This window comes from Echeneis naucrates, chromosome 4, assembly GCF_900963305.1.
Source record: "Echeneis naucrates chromosome 4, fEcheNa1.1, whole genome shotgun sequence".
In the NCBI taxonomy this organism is placed as follows: domain Eukaryota; kingdom Metazoa; phylum Chordata; class Actinopteri; order Carangiformes; family Echeneidae; genus Echeneis; species Echeneis naucrates.
Window position 1 is genome coordinate 15024548 of NC_042514.1, and position 15291 is coordinate 15039838.

Sequence of the window (15291 nt, forward strand, 5' to 3'; positions counted from 1 at the left end):
TCATAGTCCAATACTGATAAATTCAGCCAGCAAGAGGTTGTAAACAAGCTCACGAGCTCTTGTGCAACAGTTTATCTCAGCAGACCTCCCCACCTCAGCATTTCGCAGCGTTATATTCTATTATATTGTGAAGTTCAACATAACTCCCATAAAGCCAAGTATGTGGAGAAAACTCATACTGCAGTGACAAAGCAGCGCTTCTCGTTATTCCTGTTGGTGGGATCAAAAGGGCACTGAGAGTTTGTCTTTGAAACATTCAGTTAAATTAATTTAAACGTTTTCAAGATTTAACCTGATCTTCCTTTGATTAATCACACATGGAGATCACTGCCTTTTGGGAGTGGTGAGTCTTGAGAGAGCTTCAAAGAGAGCTTAGTGGTGACGGAACATTTGTCTGATCAAATTCAATGAGGTTTTGAACTTTATCAGCTGTTTGGACACACGGGTCTGAACTGGAGTCTAATCTGATGTTGATTCTTGGAGCTGCAGTTATCCAGCACTGTCTCTGGACAGTGGGAACAGCAGGGATGCTATTCCTGGGAAGAAGATGCCATCTACTGGAGGTTTAGTGCTGGCTGGAATCCAGTCCTGGAATACCACAGACAAGTGCTGAGCTTACCTCAGCTGGGTTTGCTCTTTTCCTACAGTTTTCATTCTGGTTTACAATTTTACCTTTCCCTGAGGAAGTAAGGAAGAAGGTGAGAAGGAGCTAGACGGAACACAGACAAAGAAAAGAGTGAAGGAGGGCCGACACAGCTGCCCGCTTTTCAGAAAACGCGTTCATTGAACTCCATCTCAAGAAGCATTGGAAGGTATTTTTTAAATCAGTATTGTTTCTATTACTGCTCATATCAGTCTCCCTCTGATATGATCCATACAGCAAAGTTTTGAAACTGACACTCGGAGAGTAAAACTTCGGCTCACATCTCTTTTTTTCACCTTTGTACCAAATTTCAAGTTTCAAAATTCTCTCAAGTTTTATGGTCATTTAGCATCTTTGACATGGGACACAATTACGATCCACATGACCAGTGCTGAAGCACAATGTACACACTGCACAAAAATAAAATCTAATTAAAGTGTAAAAAGTCATAGTTAAACAAAGTTGACAAATTACTTTTATTATATTATAGCATGGACTGGAATGGCAAACTGGAACCAGGCGACATTTAAATGTAAGTCCTTTGATTGATATAAAGTCTCACAGCATCAGGAGAGAAGCTGTTTCTGAACTTCTGGCTCTGAGGCTGCGGCCTCGGCGGGAGGGGCGAACCGACTGTGTGCAGGAGGTCCTCCTCCTGGTCCTGCTGTTCAGTGGGGGCAGCCTGCTGCTGGTGATCTTCTGTGCAGACATGACCACTCTCAGCAGGGGCTTCTTATCTTCAGCTGAGCAGCTGCCATCCAACACCATAATGCAGGAGCGAGAAGGCTGGTCGGAGGTATGGGGCCTGCAGTCCCTCCAGGCCTTATCAGATGCCACTTTAATTATGTCCACTCCTTTTAAAGTGAAGAAGCAGCAGCTCTGCTAACAAGCTCCCTCTGGATGCTTGAATTCCTCACAATATCTCTGAGGACAGTCTCACTCTGTCAGTCTCCAGGCTCCAGCTGATGACCATAGGTGGGGGTTAGAACAAAGATCAACAGGTTAACCAACTCCCTCTTCATCTGTCAACAAAGGTCTGACTGGTCAGCTGATATTTTCTAAAACACAGGAAGCACCACGCTGATCTGAGAGTCCGCTGGTTCTTTCCCTGACTTTCACTGAAGAGGTGTGACAGTCATGACAGCCCAGCGATGTCCAAAGCCTTCAGCATCTCATGGCCGACCTCGTCCACAGTCAGTAGCCCCTGACTTCTGCCAGGACTATCCAAGTCACCTGACTCTGCTTCTTCTACTGGGGCCCTCTGCCAGACAACAGTCCACACAGCACAGCCGGCAGCGAGCCCTGACTGCCCTCTCTGAGTTTGGAACACCTTTAAAGAAACCGAGAACAGCTTCCCAGAGATTGCACAAGAGTCATTGGGGCCAAACTAAATTTCTCTCCATGGATCCACCAGCTTCTGTAACCCAAGCTTTTGTTTCTTCAGCAACCGAGGCTGCAGTCTGTTTGGTTTCCCAATACCTGTCTGCTGTTAGTGGGAAGTCTTAGGCAAGCCGAGCTCTGAAGGCTTTTTCTCTGCCCGCTTGTGTCCATCAGCAGCTTCTTTAGTTCCTTCCTCAACAGGCCTTAAAGCTACAGCTTCTACCTGTTGCTTGGAAAACATCCTGACCCCGAATGTTAAGAAAAAAAAAGTAGATGACTTCAGTAAAAATGAGGAGGACCCTCCCCCCCCCCAATCCTCAATGGTGAAGAAGTGGAGAGGGTCTCCTGTTTTAAGCACAGCTGCCATCGTCAAAAGGGCACACCAGCGGCTCTACTTTCTACAGATGCTCAAAAGACAGGTGGGACTCCCCCTGCCCTCACTGGCCGACATCCTCAGGTCCTGCTGCCTCTGACGAGTGAGCCACATCGCCTGCGCCTGCACCTCCAGGCAAAAGAGTTTTTCAGCCATCACAAAATGTTCATTTTGATTTGGCCTCATGTTTATTTCCATTTTTGTTTCATTTTAGGATGAAACAAATGTTGGGTCACTGGTGGGGTGTGAGGCCACAAGGCCACCCAAGGGTGGGCATAAGAAGAACGAAGACTTAACATGGTAGAGCTGTGAAAAAAGAAATTACGTGTGTGTTTATAATAAACTACATATACATAAAGGGACTCCAGTAAGGTCTGATACATACGGACAGCTGTCGGAGCTCTGCTCTCAGTCATCGGCAGTCATGGTGCACACAAACAGCACAAACAGTGTGTTCATCTCTCTCTTCCTCCACCTCCAACTCTTCTTTCACTTCTCACTCATCTTTCCTCAATCTGATTCTCGCCCACCTCTCCCTCTTAGTTCTGCTTCTGCCACTGTTGTAAAAAACGTATTCCATAGCATTTATATTCTGATGTGTGATGGTGTTTTGGTCGGCTGCAGTAGCCAACTGGTCCACACCTGAGGAAATGGTAAACAAAATACTTTGTAACATAGTGCATAATATTAAATTCCAATTTTGGTGCAAGGGGGAAAATATGTTGAAAGTTTTAGAGATACTGAGGTTATGCAGAGTGAGTTTCTTATTTTAGTGCTTGAGTGATCTGTATTTCAATCTGTTGATACAGAAAATCAGCATTTCAGCATCCCAATAATGACGTTATCTCCATCACCTCTTTAACTGCACGGTGTAAGGGGCCCTTATGTGTCTTGAAACACATCTACAAATACCACTTATTATTAATAATATTTATTTATTCAGTTACCTGCTTTTGTAATCATAAAGGACATGGTAATTGTACATTATACCCGATGAGATATTTGTAGTTTTGGCCTCAAGGTCATGTTGTACATTTTCGCTGGAGTCAGAATCACCCTGAAAACGCTCACCATGAACATAAAGTCCACCTGCGCCTTAATGGAAGACAGTGAGATTAGGATTCAAAGCAACACAGAAGCTTCAGCTCTAACCACATTTCCCAATCAGAGTAGCTTCTAGAAGATGTTTCCAGATGGAACCTCGATGAGCTGTATATTCCCTGAGACAGAGGCAGCCCACTCCCGAAGTTTCCTGGATCTCCTCTGACATCCAGGACTGCAGCACCTGAGCTCAGCTTCATCTGGGAGCTTTTTCTGGTGCCGGTCTGCTGAATTGAAGTGGTTGATACTGACAGGCATGACAAACAAAGGGCAAACCAGCAATTATCCTGCAGCTGCCGTTATTTTCATCCACCCTCACTCTGTGTGTGTGTGTGTGTGTGTGTGTGAATTCTTCCTCTTCCTCCTCAGCTATGCCAATGAAGCTGGAACTGGAAGCTCTGCAGAAGAAGAGAGACACTGAACCACTGATGTTTACCCTCCACTTCTCTCTGACATTCCTAGTGTAAAGCCAATACGCTTTCATTTCCCCCTCTTCATTACCATTGGGTAAACACCAACCTAGCGAGGAATTTCCTGTTATTCCATACGGAGACAGTTAGCACTTGCTAACATAGCAGATCGTTTGGGTTTCAGCTAAAGCGCACAAAAATGGCCGCTGTGTTTGCACAGCATTCATTTACACTGAACAGCTGTATCCTTGAAATAGAGCTGAGGGTAATTCACCGCACATTGTGGCTCTGAAACACACTGAGTTGTTAGTGAAAATTGTATTTAAACACATGGCCAGAGAGAGTGGAATTCATTATATTAAAAATAGATTGTAGTTGCTCATTTAAAGGCTAGTTCTGGTTTGGTGTTTTACCATCATGAACACCATGTGTACTGAAAAAATGGTGACTTCACTGCGAAGCTGTAACACTGAGGACACGAGGTCATGACCTCGGTGTTGTTGATTATTTAAGGATTATGGTCAGATATACAAATACAGTATGTTTCTTCAGTCTGATCCTGACTTTATCCCGTATGTCTTTCTTTACATGAATATTCTGTTTTGGAAAAATTAATTTTGATAAAATTCAAGAACATAATTCGTATACGCAGTGCAGGAATCAGTCAGTCCTCCTTTTGCTGATGTTACCATCTAGGAATAACATTAGCATTGATAAAAAAAAAAAAAAAATGGCATGACAGTATCATGTATCAGTGTGCTCCGTTGTCAGTTCTCTCTCTTTTCCAGCTGCAGCTGTCATAGTTTTTCTTCCCAAAATGTGTGTTTGAACTTGCTGTAATTTGCTGATGATTTCTAATTTCGGACTGGAAAAGTCTCACCTGAAATGTCAGGAGAAACCATGGTGAATCATAATATCAGGGCCCCATTAATGTTTTTCTACTCTTGGTTTGCCCATTGAACTCAGTTGGAACCTACTCACAGTTGACTCAACCAGCTCAAATCAGCTGTTCTGAAACCGGAAAGTCGCTAATTTCCTAACTCAACTCTGAGTTCATTGAAGCTCCTTCTTGAAACAGTCGTCCTTTGGGGAAATAAAGATTTCAATCAATCAACGTAATCAAGGCATCCAGTGCCACAGGAAGCAAACATCCACCATCCTCCATTTTCAGGAAACAGTGCCACGACATGCTTGACCAAGAAGCTGCATTTTAATCTCATCTGTGCACATTTTCCCAGAAGGGTTTGGGCTTCTTCAGGGAAGTCTTGGCAAACTCCAATGTTTTTTTTTTTTTTATGTTTCTTCATCACCAGTGGGATCTTCATGAGTCTCCTACCAAAGTGTCCCATTTCATTCACATGCTGATGGACAGTGCTAGCCGACGCTGTTATACCTCGGGTCGATCTTTCAGCTTGGATTTGTTTTGAAGCTGATCTTGGTTCTTTATCTCCTGTTGGAACAATCCCCCACTGAAGCCTTTCATCAACATTTCTCGTTCATCCACGTCCAGGGAGGTCAGCTACAGCACTGTGGGCTGGAAACTTCTTCATGATGTTGCACACAGTGGAGACAGAACTATCAGGTTTTCTGAGGACGAACTTAAAGCTTCGAGGTTTTGTATGACAGCACTTTTTACTTTCCACATGTGATGTTGAAATCCAAGCTTATGCCAGGAATTATAACAAAGTCAAGTTTTTTCCCCCCTCTGCTTTTTTGTGATGCTTAAACGCAAACTAAAGAAATAAACATGTGATAAGGATGCCTACTGGGTGCTGTGCTTCATCTTGATTAGATAGTTTAGAAAATGCCCACCCAGTCAGAAGAGAGGCAGAGAATTTCTACAGAGTAACTTAACAAACGAAACTACGCTATGATGGTTTTTGTTTGGTCTTCAACCATCACGTTTGACAAATGAAGCAGCAGGCCAGTGTGACTGAACGAAAATCTTTATTGTAGTAAACAGCAAAGACTATGTTGAGAGGATCAGTGTTCAAACGAAACAAGTATCTGTTCTCTGTTATTAGTGTAACTATCAGCAATCTTTCAAAGGGTTCCTCTTCAAGTTTGCCTTTTCTTCATTTCTTGATTTTTTATTGGGACAAATATAATAGACAAGATACTATACACACTGTATACACATTATATGCATCTCAGTAAAGGTAGATCAGATTATTTTACCTTCATGTGAGGAAGGATAGTTGAGGAAGGCAGAAAAAAAATCTAACAAGCCTCAGAGAAGAAAAAGTAATGACTCCCCCAAAATCAGTTCAGGCTAAATGGACTGAATTTAAAATGCTTCAACATGAATGAAAAATTCAAATTTTGAGAGAGAGAGATGAACATTAAAACTAAGGACATATGAAGTTGCGAATATCTTCATTTCAGCTGTCAATTTCAAAAAATGTTTCTTTCAAAATGTAACAATGCTCTTAAAAAAAAAAAACAAAATGTGACAAATGTCTAGGAATGAAAGGTTTTTAGATTCTGCAACGAGTGGAAAACCTTGTCTACAGAGGCGGACACAGCAGGTGCATAAATACCATATTAAAAACATATGCAACACAACAAAAACATCCGACTGGTTTAACAGCTTACACAAACAATAAAAATTAACATTACCTATTGCACAATGGAGGTATCAGATGATGCATACTGTACGTATGTCGATACCTGTGAGGGCTCTAAGAAGCTTAAAGAAATAAATGTCCAACAGATGACAGACGGGGTATCTATACGTGGTCAGGTTTATAATATTGTAACCTCCTGACTTTATCTCACAAGTTTTAGACAAAATAACATTTGTACTTAAATTTGAATATATCCTTCCCCTGTCTTATTTTTATATAAAAAGGAAAAGGATTTCAGATAACTCTGTATCGCTACAGAGATTCAAGTATCTATACTTGATGATCATTATCAGTGAGCCCAGCTTCAATTGAAGTATCAAGAGCATCTGGGCCAGGAAAGTTTGACATGTTAATGATCACCAGTGAAACTAAATGAATATTCTTTTACAAGGTTCTGCAAATAGCTGTACGGCTGTCACAGTTCCTACAAAGGCTGCCCTTTTTGCTGTGTGACAGTAACACATCTGGGGTGCTAAAGTCTACAGAATATGGAGCAGAGCTTTTGCAGAATGTACCATTATGTTGTGTGATGCACACACACATCTTCTCAACATGATGTGTGCTTTTAAAAAGGCAACTAAGATGTGAAAAACCACTGACCACATTTAAATTTGCGTGGTCGTTTTAGTTTTGGCCTTGGTTTTTGTTGCACTGCGACAATGTTGTGAAAAAGAGGTTGCCTCAAAATGACTTTGTTAGTAATGGTATTCCATTTTAAACAAATGGTTAGCATACAAAGCTGCTGCCTGGCAACACATAATGTAATAACAATCTTAGATTTACCACCAAAAACTACGACTGTTTTAGAAAAGAACCGAGCCTTTAAAAAGAACCAGACAAACACAGGAGGAATGGAAACTGGAAAGACCAAAGTTCCATGTGTAGTAACATAACAGGGCAATGACAAATATTTTAAAATGCCAGTATGTGTTTAATGACTCAGACGTACGTGGAAGTTCTTAAATTAGCCACATACAGCATAGAGGTAGAAGGTAGGTACTAGGTACCAGGACGCTGGTACTACAGGAACACAACTGTAACAGCTACAGCAAAGTAAAAACATGTAAACAAGACAGAAATGGTAGAGAGGTGGTTTACCCCTATCTGGCAGAATCACTGACTGCTCACCAATATCACATCCTGTATTTCTGTTCAATACGGGTGAATTCACATTTATATCGATTTCCCTTTTTCAATGTGGTGACCGGCTGACGCACAGTCTGTCTTCAGGGGCAGCTGCCACCTCATGGACAGGACAGATTTCACGCGCTGTCTTGGCAGTTACTTCATTAACCGGCATCTCAACATCCACCACAAGTTATAGGATTAAAAATTATTATCATTATTTTTTTTTGTCCATTAGCTCAAACCAGCAATTCAACTTGGTATTCTACAGAGACCTAGTGCTGATCTAGGACCATCATATTATGTGTGGCAGCACTTGATGGAATGGAGACATTTTTTAAAGTTAGATGTAAAACATGAACCCAAGAAAACTATTTATAAACATCAAAGGCAGAATTCAACAAGTCACATCTGCGCGCACTATAAAAGAAGAATGCTAACGATACTAAATCATATTCTGACAGGATTTCATCCTCACAGCCGGAGCACCCACTGCTGCCGCTAATAGATATAAACTATTACAGAATGCCCACTGATTAAACAAGCTGTCGGGTTTATTGATTCAGCTCCTTGTCCAGCCTGAGTGCAACGTACTGTACATTCCTGTTACTGAACAAATAAATCTTGCGTCATTTTTGATTTCTCGAAATTAAATTATGTTGCTGTAATTATTTTCTCCTTGTTGAGGAGTATTTTCCCGAATTCTTCCTGTATAAACCTGAATGAATGCCTGACATGAAATTCCATCACAAGACATCCAGCACTGCATGATGGTCCCATCGATCATTGGATACAACGTAAGACTTGTCACCACTCAAAATAAACATGAACAGATGTGCTCTCAGCAGCGTCTGACTGCAGGACATACACAGAACAGAGATGGAGGAAAAGGAAAAAAAAAAAAAAAAAATCAACATGGCATTTGAAACAGTTGCTCTGAGTCAAACACAAACTTCTGCAAATTAAATCAAACTTCAAAGTTAGCTCAGTTTATCCCACAGAAAAACAAGTTGAGTGGTTAAACCACTGCTGAATATCAGACATCAAACATGAGATAGAGCACTTTTTCACATATTTCCAGTTTCCAGCTAAATAAAACCTGATTCAAGCAGCATCCAAACACAGCTGCTGTGTACAGCACTGCAGTGTTACAGCACAAAACAACTGCATGAAGATTGATATAAAAAAAAAATGTCCAAGTAATCATATGAATGATGATAAGCACACAATGAATTAAAACTGAGTTAAAATTCTCTCTCTTAAAAGAAAACAAGGCCAAATGTAAAAAGCAACCGTCGCCTCCCCCCCGCCGGAAATCTCACCTTGCAATTGCTGGATGTGTTTGACTTCACAGCATCAGGACCAGAGTACAGCTTCTGAGAAGAGGCAAAGTTTATCTATGTACACTGGGGAGCAGGAGAGAGGGCACTGGAGGCCAGCACAGAAAGCTCTCCACGCAACAATCTCACACTCTTGGACAGAAAAATTATATCTGTACAGTTTGTCAAAGGATATGTTGACGTGAAACTATTTTCATTTGCCAGCTCACATTAGAGGGAAACAGTGAAATCCATATTGATCAAAGTGAAACGTCAACATCTCTGATTAATCTTGGCTAAATAAGTGTCTCTCTGGGTGTCTGGACCAGAGGCCAAAGTAAACCTCTAAAGATTCTCAGCAAGGCCCCATCTACTGTGGTGCAAGTTAAAAATAAACATTTACATTTGAGGAAATATACTTTATCTCACCAGGAGCGAGATGAGAGGATCAATTGCAATTTCATTTCTCAGTACAGCATTCACCACAAAGCAGAAGGACTATTAACGAGGCAGTAGAAGTGAAAATGAACTGAACTAATATCGACCATTTTACTTCTGCTCTGAGTCCAGATCACCGACAGGGCTTCTCAAAATTCCTCCTGAGGTGAGATTCTCTGCATTGCCTATCCATTGGCAAATACTGAATGAAAAAACTTATCTCCTGCAAGCAAACCAATCCAACACTAATTGAGACTAAATGACATCAGTACGGATGATTTATCCACATCACACCAACACAGCAGGAAGAAGTCTTTTCAAGAACCTCAACAGTTTGAATTGTGTGTCCTTTTTCTGCACTGCTGCGTGACAAGTGTGGATTCGCTCTTTTGCTTCTTAGAGCAGTTTGGTTGACCTGGATAATGATGCAGCTATTCTCCAACACCGGAGAAGAAAAACAGCACATTAAATGCAAACTGTCGAGGCGATTTGTGAGCAATTCTCAACTCAGGCCATCACATTACCAGCAACTATAGTGCATGTGCACAGTGCATCTGTTTGTCTCCAAAAAGCCCCTCTTCCTCCTCTTGTTTAACCTTCAGCTCTCTTCATGTCACCAGAGGTTTTACAGTGATGAGTTTAACACCAACAGTTTTGTTTTCTTGTTTTTAATGTTGAGTCAGTGGCACTGAAGCTTAATCTGCACCTTCCTATTCCATTCACTGAGACATTAAGTGTGGGAGAATGTTAATGAGAATGTGTCCCTCATGTAGATGTCAAGTTTTTTCTGCACGTTAACCTGTCTATGTGCTCAGTGTATGTCTGTGGGTGTGTGTGTGGGTGTGTGTGCATTTATGTGGCGGCCGTTCCAGGTCATGCATTGGACATCTCCGCCTTGCTGAGGGCGATGGCCAGCTCCAGGTCCTCCTGCTCTTGCTGTCTAAGCCTTTTCAGCCGCTCACGCTCCGCTCGCTCACTCTCCCGCTTTGCCCACTCCAACTGCTGAGCTTCATTCCCAAACTACAGAGAGCGAGAGAGAGAGAGAGAGAGAGAGATGGAAACCATGGGAAATTCACAGGCTTCATCTATTTACAGGAACGGGAGTGCATTTTTTCAACATAGGTCTTTGTTAGGTAAATAAATAAAATAAAATGTGTGTATGAAGGCCTGAAATTAGATGTAAAAGATGAAAGAAAATATATGAAGGTTATAAACAATGTTGAATTTAAATACCTGTTTGGTGGCCACTAAGAATGTGTAGGAGGAGCTTATATGACAGTGAGAAAGTTCCATCTCACTAACTTCAGTCCTTACTCTGTAGTCAGAGCAAACTTCACTTGGGATGTTATGCCGATACCAGTTTACTTGTATGTGTGTGTCTGTTTGTATTTTGTTTTGCTAATCAGTTAGTTGTCTGTGGTTAGCTGCAGTTAATGGTTGCCATAGGGATGTTAACTGCCTAATTATTTAAAAAGGGGATTACGGTGGGACTTGCCAACCACACGTTGATCTTTACATATTCTACTTAATGTGTCTGTGATGTGAAAAACATGCCATTTGCAGTAATGTTTAAATGGGGAGTTGGCTGACACTCCTGCAACTTTCACATTCCCAATTCTGAGAGTCAACATGCTTTGGTATTTGGCAGTCACACTGCGTGAAAGAAAAAATGATGTGGGCAAAGTGAAATTTGTTTAGACGTATAAAATGTGTTTGTCACTAAAAATCATTGAAACAGTTCATGTTGTTCATTACTGGACTTTTTAAAATGATAAATAGTGATGTCTTTGTTGACTTTAGGATATGTTCACCCTGATAATGTGATATGAAGAGTAATTTAGCCAATCTTCATCTTGGACATGAGTGAAACATAGGGAAACTCTATATAAACAAATATGTGCAGGTGCATCCTCAAAGTTATTCAATACAAACACTTCAAACTGCACAGTATTGCCACATTGTCATTTGACGTGAACCCAATTGTGTGTTTGGTCCCATACCTTGACTTTGTCTGGTCCTGTCAGAGAGGTGAAAAAGAACAGAAACATTATAAGGCAGAAATCTATGAACTTAAATCATTTTAACATTGACAAGAGTAAGAAGTAAGGCTGGGCCGCAACATCCGGGGCCTGTGCCATGAAGCGGGATTTGATACGATCAAAGTGAGTTCAGATTAAATTCTAGGTTTCTGGTCCAAAGAAGGTGGATCATGTTTAACAGGATATATCACCACGGTAACTTACGCTGACAGCTAACCTGCTTTGCAGTTGGTTATGTTCAATCAAGTCTCTCACCGTCTGAGGACAAACCAGTGGAGCTCAGAGCAAATTATCAGAGGATCCTTAAAAGAGCAAGAGCTTTCAGACACGAGCAAAACTCGTTTGATCCTTCATGGGAGTTTCTACAAGAGAGATATACATCGATCAGTTGGACTGAGATCCGTGTGTCATCTTTTAGAGCCATATGAGTCCAGACATACTCAGAAGCACCAACAGTCCACTACTGTCTGTCATTAAGACACTAGCTCGGGAGAGAACTTGTGTTCTGTGGTTTCGAACACTGCAGGTCACACGGTCGACATTGTTTTCCCAGCAGTCCTTCTGTTGTTTGGAAGCTGCAGTCTGTAAAAGTCTGCAAAGCAGTGTTGCTTTCAGCTTTTATTACATTCTTAAATTCTTCAAACTTGTAGATAATATCTTCATCAGCTGCTCTACCGGAGACTCTTCACATATTCACGGATGCTGATAAGTCCACCCCTTTAATATGCTGACAACCGGACAGGACAGACCTGGGTTGACTCACCGAGTTGATAACTAGAGTCATAGCACAAAAAAATCGCAAGTGAGAATGTTAAGTTCAGTGAAGCCAGATCATTTGGAACATTTCCTGGGTTTGTTAATCCGGCTTTGTTGCACAGGCCCCAGACATCATGTGGATTAACTCATCAAGACTTTACATGCATCCAAGGATAAGAGGCCAATGTCTGGTTTTCCTAGTTCATATCATTATGGTGACATTCACCAACATTCAACCCTTCTCTTTTCTAATTTCACTGTCAATAGGAAAATAGAAATAACATTTCTTACACAAGTGCCTCCAATTGAAAATTGCAGCTCTGCGTACTGTACATATTATCTTTTTTCTGCTGGGATATTTTGGATAAAACCTTTTTACCTAATATAACGCTGTTTACCAGATGTAAATTAACCTTTGTCACCCTTGAGAAACAGTGGCTGCACAAGGCAACTTCCTGTGCAAACTACTGCAAGTTTATAGAGTTCATAAATACATCATGTGATATCATAATCAGTACATACATTCTCATACTTGCCTGTACCTGATACCTTGTTATAGTATCAGGGACATTTTCTAGATTAGATTTAGAAAAACTGTCCACCTGAGAATAACATCATTATCAGCTGTCTACTGAACCTGTGAAAATCTTCAGACATCAACATTATTTGTGTTGTTCAGTCTGTTTTGCTGCTTTTAAAGCACCTCAAATACCACTGAAGTGGAATTCAAAAAACTGAATTTAATTGGGATGGTGTGTGAAAAAACAAAATGCAATGATTTGCAAATCTCTTAAACACATCTGTGTTTCAAAACAGAATGATATGTCAAATGTTTAAACTGAGCGATTTTATAATTTCATGAGAAATATTGGTTCATTTTTATTTTATTGGCAGCAATATCTCTAAAAAGTTGGGACGGGGGGGGGCAACAAAAGGCTGGGAAAGCAAGCAGTACTAAAAAGAAACAGCAAGAGGAAGATTTTGCAATGAACAGGTAAAGTGGCAACAGGTCGCCAGCTTTTGGGGGTATAAAAGGAGCATCTTAGAGAGGCAGAATCTCAGGAGTAAAGATGGGCAGTGGGTCACCAATCCTGTGTCTACCAATTGTAAAACAATTTTAAAATAATATTTGCAACATGTAAAACTGCTAAACCCTTGAATATCTCATTATCTGCAGTACATTTGACTCACTGGAGGTGGTGGGTTGGGGTCTAACTACTGTACTCAACAAACAATGCACCCAGTAGTCTGCACGCTACACAACCCCTCGCTCAGTTAAAAAGATGCCATTACGTAGTTCAATCGTGGTGTCCAAGTGCCAATTCTTTGTGCATATCTGTTGGTTAAAATTTGTCTTCTATATTTATTTATGTATTTTTTCTATCAACTCCTTTGTTTTACCTTGTCTAGATATTCTTGTGCACTTCTATTCTCCCTCTCATATGTCTGATGCTTCTGTAAAGGGCAAATTTCCCCACTGAGGGACGAATAAAAGATTATCTTGCCTTTTTAGAGACATGTTGCTGCCAACAAAAAAAAAAAAAATAAATAAATAATAATAATAATAAAAAAAGTATTTTTTTCTTAAAATGGCTTCATTAGAGCTGTTTTTATTATTTATTATTTATGTTTTAAACAGCATCTGAGAGGTTTTAGAATTGTTGTTGCAATTAGAGCATATTATAGGTGCTTTAAGAAAGTGAGTGGCTGGTGCTGTGTGTGCTACAAGCTGCTGTTCTCCGCCCTCCATCAGCACCCAAGTTTAACACAACAGATTGTATCTTCAAATTGTTAAAATAGAAAACTTTTTGACACCATTACTAATACAGCAGGTTTTTTAAAAAGCCAACACCATTTAGTATGTATTGCCTTGTGCTTGAAAAATCAGCCACCGTACCATTTCCTTCACTGCAGTTCCTGTGGTTGCTATGGTCGCAAAATGAGCCACCGCAGCTAGATGAAAAACCTAATCATTATGAAATTGACGTGGCAAAAAGTGGTGTGCATTCAGAATAACAGCAAAAGTATACTGTAATCCAATATTGTTCTGTTTCAGATAACTCTTCTCTTTTTTCACAGAATTGTGTGGGATGATAAAAGTAAACTATTAATACCGGTATCAATAGGTGATACTGTTAAGAGTATCACCCATCTCAACTTAGAGAACTGAGGTCTGCAGAGCAAGAGATAGTCTTTTGGAGCTTTACTTGATGAGGATGGGGCAAAAGGGTCTTTGCCACTGAATGGATCTCCCAAACCCTTTTTACTCTGAAACGGATCGACGGCCTCACTGCCAAATGGCTGGAAGGGGTCACATGGTTTGGTAGGATCAGGTGCTCCTGGCAAACTCACTGGTGTGCTCTTACCTGCAAACACAGAAGACAGAGGTCAACATCCTCACCGAGAAGACGCTGTTCTTATCCATATTGGATACTTTCTCACAAAAAAAATTGTTTATAGTGCTGTCTGTCTTTTCTCACTTGAGAAAAACTGAAACTTGAACCCTAGGCAAAATTTGAAAGATCAAAAAAGGACATGCAGACAACTTCATGCAAAAAGAAGAGTAAAGACAAATATCATGATTCATGACCGCCACTGCTGCGAGCAATTCTCACCTTAGTAAAATTAGATTATATGTCGATACTGCAAAAAGTTATCCGTTTTACGCTGTATTGAAACTCCACCAGCATTAAATTCACTGGTTTTAACAGTTCTGCCCACGCCCTACTTCAACTCCGCTTCACCTCAAAGATACCATCCAGCTTCTGAAAGCCACACAAAGTTTCAGGTACCCACAACAATTCATTCTGAGACTCCCTGTAAGTTACATGCAATGAATGCTTAATTCCCCAGAGAAAGCAAATTTATTATAAAGGGTGATATAGGAAGGGGAAAAAAAAATTACCACATCTAAAAACAACCCAAGGGAACCAAACCAAAAGCGATACATATGCAACCATTCAACGGTTTCTTGGTAGAGCACTTGGTTGGGTTTCTGCCCACATTTCCAGCTGTTGGTTCACCAAGTTACCAAGTACTAAAACACACCAAAGTTTTCATTGCTTGAAATAATAGATCTA

At 40.7% G+C, this 15291-nt stretch overlaps 1 protein-coding gene across 1 annotated transcript in view; it reads right to left on the reverse strand.

The window, feature by feature from the left end:
• Positions 1 to 5844: 5844 nt before the first annotated feature.
• The window catches only part of LOC115042158 (epidermal growth factor receptor substrate 15-like 1), a 35923-nt gene continuing 26476 nt past the window's right edge, over positions 5845 to 15291 (reverse strand). Inside the window, exons 22-24 of the mRNA XM_029500221.1 lie at positions 14370 to 14577; positions 12927 to 12945; positions 5845 to 10436 (exon numbers count right to left, since the gene is read on the reverse strand). Coding sequence (XP_029356081.1) covers positions 10290 to 10436; positions 12927 to 12945; positions 14370 to 14577 — 374 coding nt within the window. The 3' untranslated portion in view covers positions 5845 to 10289. The remainder of the gene's footprint in view (positions 10437 to 12926; positions 12946 to 14369; positions 14578 to 15291) is intronic.